Below are 12181 nucleotides of genomic sequence, written 5' to 3' on the forward strand. Positions count from 1 at the left end.
AACGTGTAGTATCACTCTAAGCTGTTCTATTGATTTATTATAGATCCTTGACATACACCTATATTGCAAGGTTAGGTCAATAAATAAACAGATATAACGTATCTCGTTTTTTTAATGCTATAAATAAGCAATAATATAACGGAGTATAAAAATATTAATTGAAATATCGTGATGCACATATCGAAATTTCACATCAATCCTCTATTGACTCTTTGCATACAAATGAGAATTGATGTTACAGATGTGTGATCTTATTAATTATACACGATCTCGAATTTAGTGTCAAAAGAAGTCTTAAATCGATGCAATGAATGTATATACATATTACATATTTATACATAAGAAAGTATGATACACACATACGGCAGTAAAGTATGCGTAATAATATAAGCGCCGCTGTAATTATACAGTCGCGATATTTGTTCATAATAAATTACAAGCGCAGCCTTATTTACTGTAATTTCGCTGCTTCCTTCACTTTCCAGCGAATTAATTCCATGCAAGCGACGGCATCTTCTTTACTGTCATGACCACCAACTACAATAGAAATTATTATTAGATATTATTTTATCATATATTTTATCATTCTCTCTCTTTAAACATCTCTCTCTTCTTTTAGAAAGATTGAACTCACTGTCATTTTGTATGATTTTTCTGAGATATTCAGAACAGAGATTTTTCAATGCCCGTTTCTGCGGATATCCATTCTTATGTGGAAACATAACACTGGTGTCCACAACAGTATCGTGAAGTAGTCTCAAAGCTTTAAAATCGCTTTCAAGGCTATGACCCACCAGGATTGTTTTATCTGAAAACATTGTGAGAAGTGTAGCTTGTACATCTAAAATAGTCGTCGTCACATCCTTCATATCTTCTTCTGTAATCCCTGAGAACCTACCATAACATAAAAAATTAGTTATAGCCCACATACATAAATACCGATATTTTAAACGATATATATAAATATAAATCAAATCAATTGTAGATCTTATTATCACTTACCTTGTGTTATAATCAATTATCGGATTTTGTGGTTTGACCAAAGTTTCATATATTACGTTACAATCTTCATCAATCACAGTCACTCTAGTCAATTCTAAACCATGTGTAGTATAACACATTTCACAATCGAGTGCATAGACACCTTGCTCATCCATAGAAACATCTTTGTTTTATGCATAGAATGCAAAAATTATGTCATAATATAATACATAGTATAATACATTGATGTATTTGAATATATAGGAAAAATATAAGAAGCTAAAAATACCTTACCTTTCGATAAAGTTCTAACATAACCGCGAAGATTTTCATAATCTGTGTAATCCCACACATGTGTCTTTGCATCACAGCAACCAGTAGCTGATCCATATTGCTGGCAACAACTGTATTTGCCCTCGCCTTTAATTGTAAATTTTCTTCCCCAGTGATATATACAGTTTTGTTGCTGTATAGCAAAGCCCTGTTTATCTACCATATATGCTTCACCGCAACGACTGCATATTCTTTCATTAGGCACTTTTGACAAAACACTTTGGTTCCGCGTATTTATTACATACACCTTTGCTCGTCCCTGCAAGATGTAAAATGTATCTTATTGTAGATAAGATATCATTTTTATTAAAGAGGTTGTACATCGCAATTTTATTATTCTTTATCTTATCATTTAATTCTAATAATCTCAATAAATTGTGCTAATTCTTTTACTTATACTTTATTACCTCTAAGATTTGACTTTACCTTTGTACCATCCGGATGTCTTCGTGGGAACCCATTATCTCTGAGTTGCTCCTCAGACATGATCCATTTTTTGAGCATATTGTAAAGCGCTGGTCCTTTAAAATCTACCACATTCTTTTTACTCTTGACTATACTCCAAGAGCCTTTCGATTTACCAGCAAGCATGGCTTCGTGAGATACCATACCATAGTTCAATCCAATGGACTTTTCATTCGATTTATTCTGATCGACTTCTTTCCTCAATCTATGAATCGCCAGCATACACGAACTTTTGTATACAGCGAGCGCTTTACATTTTTCGTGACACGTGAATTCCTCTTTAACAGCACGTTGCGCTGCATCATCACTATTCGTATAAATTTGCACACATATATCGTGCATTATATTAATATAATACTGACGAACATTTAAAGGAAACTTTTGTGTAGCGACTTGGAGCGGTTCTGGACGTACTAGTTGAGGTACCTGCGTATAAATAGAAGTTGAATGCACAGTGTAAAGAGTCAGAATACATGTTATACTATTAAGTTATACTAGAATATTTAACAGTTTTTAATTAAAACTTACTATTTGTGGAATGTGAGCGACGCGTACACTGCCCTTTGTAGTTTGCGCTATTGTTTTGTTATTTACTTCTTTGTGGTCCCCACACTTTCCTGCTGTCACCGCGACTTTTTTCTTTTCCATTGCAAGAGAGTGTGCATATGGAACATGAGCAATTCTAACACGACCTACAATATATTAAAAAACATAAACATACGTTAACAAAAAAATCTTTGTCCAAAAAATAAAACATAATATTAATTTAATTACAACATTATTCAATTTACCATTCACAGTAGATTGCAGATCGCTATTGTTTGTTGATGAAGCGGACTCGATATGTTCTTTTTGTAAATTACTCGAGGATTGAACTGCTGACATAGATGTAACTTGAGTCTTCACTTCAGCTGTCGCCTTCTCTGCAGTCTTTCCGATAGCTACTTCCCTCATCAAACGCCATCGCTCATACATTTTCTGTTGTGGTGTTATAAGCTTTTTTGGTGGCTGACTAGGTCCTAACTGTCTAGTGATGCTTGTAGCCGCTGAAGGATGCGCGACTCTTTTTTTACCAACTTCTTCTACATCTTCGGTTTCGTCTTTCAATGATTTTTTGACTGATACTAATTTTGGATGATCAGAAGCTTGATATTCCTTAAAAATGAATAAATATAAACAACATTAAATAATCAATACAAAAAGAAAAAGAATTAAATTTTTTTTTTTATTAATACAGAAATTTTTATTTTTTATCAAATAAATCAAATTTTAAGTATTTGTAACAGATGTATATTTTAATTAATTATAAAATGCAAATCTAAAAAAACCGAAAAAAATAATAAAAAATATGAATATGTTGAATAGAGAAAGAAAGAAATTGCATGTGTTAAACAGATTTTATAAAAAAGAGATTATTTCTAAAAAAATATCATAAATATATAAATATATAATATGTAAATATTTTTACATAAAAATTTACCTGAAATATTCTTAGGCATTCTTCTTGTACATCATGATCAGAATCTGATAATTCTAAAATCTCTTCGTCCATAAAAGAATGAATACTACCTGCAGGACTATCAGAACTATCAGATGAATTTCTTTCACTATTTTCTTTATATTTTCTAGATTTTCTGGAAGAGTCACTTGATTCTAAATGCTTCTTGTTGCTTCTGCTGGATGTATGTTTATTCGATATAGAACTTGATGAATTTGATCTTGATTTATGTTTATCATGCCGGCTAGATTTATGATGATTGTTTCGATCTGTTTTTGGAGAATGCCTATGTTTCCGTGAATCCGAATGGTCTCTACTTTGACGCGAAGAATCTTTATTATCACGATTGCTTTTTTTCCTATCTTTATCTCTATTAGAAGAACGATGCCTATCTCTGGAATCTGATTCATGCCGAGATCTTTCTTTGTCTCTCCTCTCAGAACTATGATGATCTTTTCTATCCCTTTTTTTACTTTTACTATGACTCTTATGTTTTTCTTTCTCTTTATCAGTACTCTCCTTTGTACTTTCTTCTCGTCTCTGTGATAATTTACTTGTATCACTTGCTTTGTGTTTAGATTTATCACTACTTTTTATAACATCTGTTTTAATATCATAGTGATTATTATGCATTTTTTTATCTTTATTGCTGGTTTGTTTATCTACAATATCAGCTCTTGCATGTTGCAAGTTTTCCTTCTCTTTTTCATTCACATCCTCTATTTGCTCAGCCTTTTTAATGCTTGCATTATGTTCATTGTTAGATATGTCTTCTATAGATTCATCATCAGAAAATTTAGGTTCAATATCCAAAGAGTAATCCTGAGAATCTTCGCTGGCCGATGTTTTGACTTGTTCTAATACATTAGAAGCAATATGATCAGCGGTAAAAATCTCATCTATCATATCAAATTCTGGCTCATATTGATCCAAAGTAGAGGGATTTAATTGCTGAACCGTTTTTAATGGCGCTTTGACATTTTTAGGAACATACTCCTCCCGTCTTTTTTTAGATTTCGGATAGTACACTTCCTTAAATTTAGACTGATAATCGTTCGAGTTACTGTCATCATACGAATTTGATGATGATGAATCTGATTTGACTGTCGGTATGTAACTTTGTACAGTATCTTGATCAGTTGAATTGACTATTGCAGTAGGTTTATATGTAACTTCAGAAGATTGAGAGCTGCTGGATTCCTGTATAATGTTTAACCATGGTTTAACCCTTTCCGGCGAAAATTTACGCTTCACAGCTACTCTACTCTCCCTGGTTGGCATATACGAGACCACAGGTATGTGCCGTTTCTTCAATTCCGCTATTGGTGTTGGATTGTAAACACATGCAACTGGCTTTGTAATGGGCGTGGGAATTGCTATATGCTTTCCTACTATATCTGATGCATTGCGCATAGGGGCAGCAGAACCAGAGCTTAAAGTTGGCTTGAGTCCTTCCACTACTTGTGAGACAATGTTTTGCGAAACTTTCTCAGTGTCCGTAACTTCCTGATCCGCAAGTACTTTTTTGACAGCTTCTGTCACTAAATGTTGTAGCATATCAGGGTTTGATGCCACAACATCGATAGATTTATCCTCCTGCGCTTGCCCCGATGCCTGGGCCTCCACCACTCCAGCCATTCCTGCTGTGTTGCCTGCATCTTCTGCGTAAATTATACATTAGCTTTTAATCATCTACAATTTATATATAATTTTTCAAAATGTCGAAAAAATCTATAATATTTTGCATATTTAATAAATTTTCATTATTTAGAATCAGATTTCAAATCCACAAATACATTATAAATTTGACTGTCAGATATATAAAATAATTTATAAATATAAAAATATATATAATTGGATAAATAAAGATGTTTTAAAAATCATTGTTAACACATAATATATATCGTGCAGAGAATGTCAATTTGAATGTCATTGATATTGTGAACAAAGAAAATTGACAAAGGACCATCCCAACTGAGATATCGTCTCAACAATAATAATTTCGCAGTCGTTTCTTCAACGTACAGCAATTTCGTTCAATTGAGACAAAAATCGACTTCAGAAATATATGTTTTATAGAGATTAGATAATTTAAGTGTGTGATCGCGTATCCGAAGAGGATCCCGAGATCACACATTCTTACCTCGCCTAGCATGTTTGAAATGGCAATAGGGTCGATCGCACGATCCGCTGTCATAAAACGGGCAATTTATCGTTTTGAAATAACCGGTGGAAGGCAACATAACTGGTTCATCGCTCTCCGCGCTTCGGAGAGGCCATTCCTCGCGACCGATGCGTGTGTGTCGTCGTCCTCGCGTTATTTATGTACGCCGTGTTTCGAGATTATTGCACGCTAATTGAATCGTCGCGCGATGACAACTATTCCAGACATGACACACTCGTCAATCGCGTCATGCGCTAGAAGAAGAGATCGATGGGGCAAATGAAAAAATCCGGCAATTTCGCTCAAGTCTAAATATAAGAGGTTACGTTACACCGTCGTACGGGTCGCAAATGCGACACCATCATCGTCGCGCAACGCGCAACAGCAACAGCACGCATCAATGAGCTGCACGTGCGCCCCTTTAAACGATGTACCGGCATACAAGCGGCACATTTGACAAGGCGCATTCATTATCTGATTTTTATATATTTACAATTTTTATTTGATATACATATTTTTATTTTAATAATATTAATTTATATATACAGGATGTCCTGCAAAAATTGTGCCAACGCTCGTGAGCGGGTAAAGGACAGTAAACTGAACAGAAAAGTCCTTTACCATTTTGCAATTTCCGCAATAATTATTGACATATTAATTAAAAGGTATTGGCAAATAAGCACGCGTTCGCGCGGCTATCGCGCGGCTAGACCATGGGACGCTCGCTCACGAGCGTTGGCACAATCTTTGCAGGACATCCTGTATATATATATATATATATAATCATTGAACTGAATGATTTGAACTTTTTAAACATTGGGGCGTATAGATTTTCACTGCAAATTAGTTTTAATATTCAATTTAAAAGAGCTAACATCTTTTTGCTTCCTCATAGAGGAAGCTTTGTTTTCAATAATTCTTTTTAAATATTGCTGGAAATCTTGCTAGAAAAATCTTACTAATCTTGCTGGAAAAGATTATTACTTTTTGATTATGAAATATATAAGTTAGGCCATCCTCTTTTTGTATTTGCGAGGGATATTGAGGAATATTATCCCCCTTTCTCCTTCCCCGAATAATTTATTGAAATAGTTTTAATAATGTTAATTTACTCCATTTATTTATATCATAGTTTCACTAATGTAGAAGAAAAAAAAATAAATATAATAGATAGGTATGAATATGCTTATTCATACAAGTGCCTCATTATAGTTTATTTAACTTTTATTGTACAAAATATTACATATATTACAGAGAATTATATTGCAGAGAAGATACAAAAAACAATATAAAAAATTGCTAGAGAGAAGATTGTATGTATAAATGTAAATGTACAAAATATGAATATATCTCTTTAAATAACATCTTAAATTTAATATTACTTATTTATCGTCTTTTTATATATATGAATAAAGACAATATGATTTCTAGTATATTCAGGTAACTTTACTTTATATGAAACATCTGCTGCATATATGATAATTTTAATAATAAAGCACTTATAATTCGCGTTCATTATTTATTTTTTCCTAAAATGTATTTAAAAATACTAGATTTATATCGAGATTCCGTATTTGCACAATTTTATATATGCAAAATATTGTAATAAAGTAACAATATTAAATTAAATTGTATTATAGTGCAAGTAACATTAATATTCTCACTTTAAAGAAATCTCTTTAAATATATTCTTGTGCACATGTTTGTATGCATATGGTGTATTTGTATGTATCATTATATATACTGTACAATTAAACATATCGTCATTTCGCGAAATCAGCAGTTTTACTGTTAATACTGTTAATATAATAGAAAAGATTAATTTTTAAATAGATTTGTAATTACTGAATGTGTATGTCATGGTAAAATTTACAATTACATATTACAATATAACTTACTTAAAGTTTTGTTTCGTGTTTCACTCGTGTTCTAAGCAATTGACTCGGTCGAAAGACGCTATGAGAATTACTTGAATAACAATTGTTAGACATAACATTAGATGTGTCGCATTCCAAACTAGGATCAGCAATATCATTATTCTCATTATTTTCATACATGTGACACCTTTGCAAGATTTTATTCTGATTACGAATGTGATTGGTTTTCGTTTGAATTTGCACCTCTGAATCTGTCTCATCTTCGTTATCAGCGCTATCTACATCACCTGAAAGCATCATTATTAATGATCAGTAAATAAATGTGTAATCCACAATTAATTATTAATTGAGCTACAATTAATAAGCATATTAATTAATCCATAATTATTAATTAATCTAAATTGTAAATACCTAATATTTCTGATGTAATATATAGCAATATAATTGTACAAGAAACAAAAAGTATATTTACCGTCAGAACTATTAGTAGATGGTAAATAAAAGCGCGAAGGTGGCAATTTATTATTTCCCGGACGACGCTCTCGTTCTTTCGCGACACTGTTAGGATGATTATATTTAAATTCGCGAGGAAGTGTGTAGCTTCTAGGCAACGAGATTTGGCTACCCTCCATATCACTAACTTCCGCCTCTCCTTCACCCTCACATTTGGGACTTTCTTCGGCACCGTTTTGATTTGCGTGTAATCTGACGAAATGAATGAATTAATCAATATATCGATATATTCTAATTAGTACGTTCAACGCATTTGATAGATTTTTAATTACCTGTGACTAAGATGTCCAGATGGAGACCAATGAGAATAGTGATGTGGAAGACATCGCGGCGCTAGTAATATCTCTGGTGTATCTGCTCGTTGAGGCATTGCTCTCCACGAATTCGAGGAATGCGGATTAGGATAGTACGAGGAAGAAGGTGGCGGGGGTAACAGGCAGTGCATTTTCACAGGTGGCCAAGATGACAATGTATTTTGCTCAGAAAATGATGGTGGAGACGTGAATAATGGAGAGCTAGGGGAGGTATGCAGTTTCGTGTTCGGTGGTGGTTGCTGATTAGACGCGGAAGGGGAGGATGAGAAAGAGGATGTAGAAGCGGATGGAGGTGGAAACAATTTACCTTCTTTGATTTCCTCTTGTATGGCTCGCAATTCCCGTAGTTGCTGTTGCTTTTTCTCCTTCAATTTTTCCCGTATTAACGTGACATTTAACGAGCCACCAAGTGTCATATCAGTCTCATCTTTGCGTTCATTGGAACCATCGTTCTGTGTCAAGAAATCAATTGCATTGTAACATTGTAATAAATACAATTAATGAATAAATTAATCATAAATATTTGCCTGTGTACCTGCATGACATTAGAGGATATAGGTTTTCTCCAGAACGGAATTAATTGTCGCGAACCATTACCCACATTGAGCCATTGTTTCGAATCTGTCACCGTTGTCAAGGAATTCATTACTGTGCCTGTTTGCGATTGCGGCGGCGGTGGTGGTACAAAAGTGGTCGGTTTCTTCTTTTTGCGATTCGGATTCACAGCCGTTGGATTCGCGAAGCGGCAATTGAAAACGCCTGGTATGCCGCCATTGCTTAATTTTACCTTTCTCATGCTGATATTGATGTTAACTTTTTTTTCCTCATTATAATCTATTTGCTTCTCTTCCACATTGTCCTGAAGATTTAAAAAATAAATAATAATCTTTCCCTAAAAAAAAAATCTATTTTGCATTATACCTGATTGGACAATGTAGTGAGATTCGAACCAGTCATTCTTCCACCGGATTCATACCTCAACCTTCTTACATGAAAAAATCTAACACAAAAACAACGAGAATATGATAAAAAAAGCATTAATATTAATGTAGTAAAATAGTTAAAATATTGCATTTACCTATAATAAAGACCCATAAAAAATATTCCACCTGAAAATAAAGCTAGAAGAATTAGTACTAGAGTAACTGGTTGTAGATGATGCTGACGAGTTAAAAGATCAGCGCGACTAACGCCGACCATCCACACGCCAATGAGTAAACTATTTTCCAAGAACATTACAGTGTAAAATATCATCTGTAAAAAACATAATGTTAAGATAATATTATTACATAATATAGGCTTATTGTTTGCAAAATTGCTTTCATCTGTCTATATATTTAACTAACCATTTTTTGACGATGATTCGTCTCATGTAGATTAACATATGCAAATATATATACAAAGGCGAGGAGAGAAGCGAGGAAAGTCTTTCTAAGAAGAGGAAGACGCTCGCCACCATGGAATAGTCCGTCTGGTGTGAGTAGCAACCATGTCAACATTGTTAACCAGTGCAGGGCCATTACGATCAATAGTCCTTGTCCTCCGTACAGCGAAGCATACGTGACTAGTACTCCAACACGAGCGCTCACTGTCCCCAAACGCCAGAATAATTGCGCCAGTACCCCCAACCATGTTAGCACTAAACGTTCCAGATTACGTAGACGCGCAGCACCCTTGCTAAAACTGGCCACTGCCCAACACACGCTCCACAAAGAAAGCCCCGCCGACACTAACGTTAGTTTCGCTAATTTACTGTCATCCTTGCTCTCGTTTTCCTTTGGTTTCCCGACTTCTGTTTCACCATCGTCGGTAGCGCCAAACAAGACATATAATTGTAGAAGTAACATTGGAGCAGCTTCACAGAATGCGTGTATCAGCCTTAATACACACAGCTCCCTCACCTAGAACAATAGACCTCATGAAAGACAAGAGACTGGCAAGTTTTCTGTCTCGGATCGGAGATTTTTCTTGAAAATACACATGTACCTCGTGTTTCACATAAGTTAAATTGACTGGTATAAATAGCTTGAAATATCTCCATAGTACACCGATTTGAGTGGAATGGAGTAATAAAACACAGCCTATAGTCCATTTGCCAATCTTATTTACTGAATTTGCATGGTAATCACTTGATGCATTATTTGTTAATTTACCCCTAGCTCCCCAAAGGTACCATCGCAAACTAACAATCTGTAAAAATAATATAAAGATAACAATAAAAAAATAAGTACAAAGATAGTGTAAAATTCAGTTTTTGTTCAGGTACTAACTTGAGAAATCAACAGAGAAGTAGCTATAAATGTGATACTTAGTGGAAACAATACAGGTGATGCTACTGTTTGATGAGCAAGGGCATATACCATTGCAAAATCGAAGACAACATCGCAGAAATAAGATGCTAATGAAATAATATTAAACAGTACATCACACAAGGGCAAAAATTCATGCTGATGTTGTGATTGATGACTCTGGGCCATAATGGGCTTTTATTACCCATTTGGAATATTTAGCAATATTTTATTTTATTTTTATCAATCCATGGTCTTTCCTCTCTGTAAAAATAAATAATTATATATATCTATATATATATAATTAAATTATGCAACACAAACAAGACATTTTTTATAAAATATTATTACTAATTATTACTAATAATTATTAATTTATTTTGATTATTACTAAAGATATTAAAATTCATAAAATAAACCAAAAAATGAAAAAAAAAAAAAAAATTTCTTTATGCTCTAAATCTTTATGCTCACAAAGTTAGTTTTTTTTCAAGGAAAAAATATTTATCATTAGTTTACATTTAATTGTATTATCTTTTCATTTTCACTATTTCTTAGCAAAAAAATTTATGAAATAAATCATATTAAACACTTTAAGTTACTATATGATACATTCAACTGTAATGTGGACTAAAGATTGTTATTCCATAAGTCTATGTTTCTGTTGGACATACCTAATTAATTAAAATTTAAATAATTTAATTAATTAATTAATATATACATATATAATTTTATATAATTTAAATATTTATATAAATATAAGAATTGTGCTAATTTTTTTATTATTCGAACAATAATAGAAATTATCAATAAGGAATTTCTAAAGAAAATTATAAATGAGTAACAATGTGGAGTGTTACAAGCAAATTTAAATATCCGTTATGTATATGCACTGCTGGGTCAAACTAACTCTCGCAGCGTCACGAGATCCGTGTTTGCCCTGCGCCGCATTCAAAATTCACTGCACTCGTGTTTCACTTACATCGGGACGTGTTTAGACGATTTTTTAAAGGCCAGCAGTACAAAGATACGCGCAACAATGTCAGCGCGTATAGCGCAGCGTGGGATCGCGCGCTCGCTCAGCGCATTCCGCGCGTGTCATTGACGAGAGCGATGATCACAAAAATCACTCTCCCGATCTGGACGCAGCCGCCGCCACCGCCGCTGCGCCGCTCGCGGGGAAGCTGGATCAGTGGCGTTGGTATGCGCGGAATCCGCCCGTACGCGTCAACTACGGAACAACACGTTTAAGAGAACGCACGTTTCCACCCGGAGCGCCGTTCTCTTCTAATGCCGATCGGCCGTTTGTCGTTCTTTAATAAAACTCCTCGTCGCCGTCGTCGTCGTCGTCGTCTTCGTCGTCGTGCCGTTTCGTCGCGACGCTTGCTCGCGCATCGCATCTTTCGCAAATCCAGGCGCTATGAGAAACGTCATACGTACGACGTCGTCCCACGCATACCGCCGATCTACCTGTTGATACAATGCAATTCAATGCGGCTATTTTACGCGCACACCGTACGCTCTTTCGTTCCTTCTTCTTTTCTCGTGTATTCGTTTATTCGCTTGCTCGTATGCACCGTAAACACCTGGCGCCGCCGGTGAGGAACGCGAGAGCGAACCTCACCTTAGGCGGCCCAAACGCGCTCCTCCATCAGAGATTTTTTTCCGATTATTCTTCTTCCCGCCTCGATATGCGAGCGCTAACGCAAGTTCGAGAATTTTATGATCATTATTCTAGAATATGTGTG

At 34.6% G+C, this 12181-nt stretch overlaps 2 protein-coding genes across 3 annotated transcripts; both read right to left on the reverse strand.

The window, feature by feature from the left end:
• Nucleotides 1-94: 94 nt before the first annotated feature.
• Nucleotides 95-5840, reverse strand: LOC126850796 (RNA exonuclease 1 homolog). The gene is made up of 9 exons (XM_050594134.1): nucleotides 5421-5840; nucleotides 3260-4938; nucleotides 2571-2934; nucleotides 2308-2471; nucleotides 1741-2205; nucleotides 1276-1573; nucleotides 1003-1165; nucleotides 635-894; nucleotides 95-537 (listed from the first exon to the last, which is right to left on the reverse strand). Exons 1-9 carry the CDS (start codon nucleotides 5518-5520, stop codon nucleotides 452-454), a joined length of 3579 nt encoding a protein of 1192 aa, XP_050450091.1. The 5' UTR covers nucleotides 5521-5840; the 3' UTR covers nucleotides 95-451.
• An 807-nt stretch (nucleotides 5841-6647) lies between these two features.
• LOC126850804 (uncharacterized) lies at nucleotides 6648-12153 on the reverse strand. Of its 2 annotated transcripts, XM_050594150.1 has the most exons (11): nucleotides 11416-12153; nucleotides 10416-10697; nucleotides 10132-10335; nucleotides 9492-10046; nucleotides 9224-9399; nucleotides 9067-9145; nucleotides 8681-9004; nucleotides 8104-8597; nucleotides 7791-8023; nucleotides 7340-7605; nucleotides 6648-7238 (listed from the first exon to the last, which is right to left on the reverse strand). In XM_050594150.1, the coding sequence occupies exons 2-10, from the start codon at nucleotides 10620-10622 to the stop codon at nucleotides 7340-7342; spliced, it is 2538 nt and encodes an 845-aa protein (XP_050450107.1). In that variant the 5' UTR covers nucleotides 10623-10697; nucleotides 11416-12153; the 3' UTR covers nucleotides 6648-7238. The 2 variants fall into 2 exon arrangements, with proteins under 2 accessions (XP_050450107.1, XP_050450106.1); XM_050594149.1 differs by having other exon boundaries at nucleotides 6648-7605.
• Nucleotides 12154-12181: the final 28 nt, after the last annotated feature.

The sequence above is a fragment of the Cataglyphis hispanica genome, chromosome 7 (assembly GCF_021464435.1).
Source record: "Cataglyphis hispanica isolate Lineage 1 chromosome 7, ULB_Chis1_1.0, whole genome shotgun sequence".
Taxonomy (NCBI): domain Eukaryota; kingdom Metazoa; phylum Arthropoda; class Insecta; order Hymenoptera; family Formicidae; genus Cataglyphis; species Cataglyphis hispanica.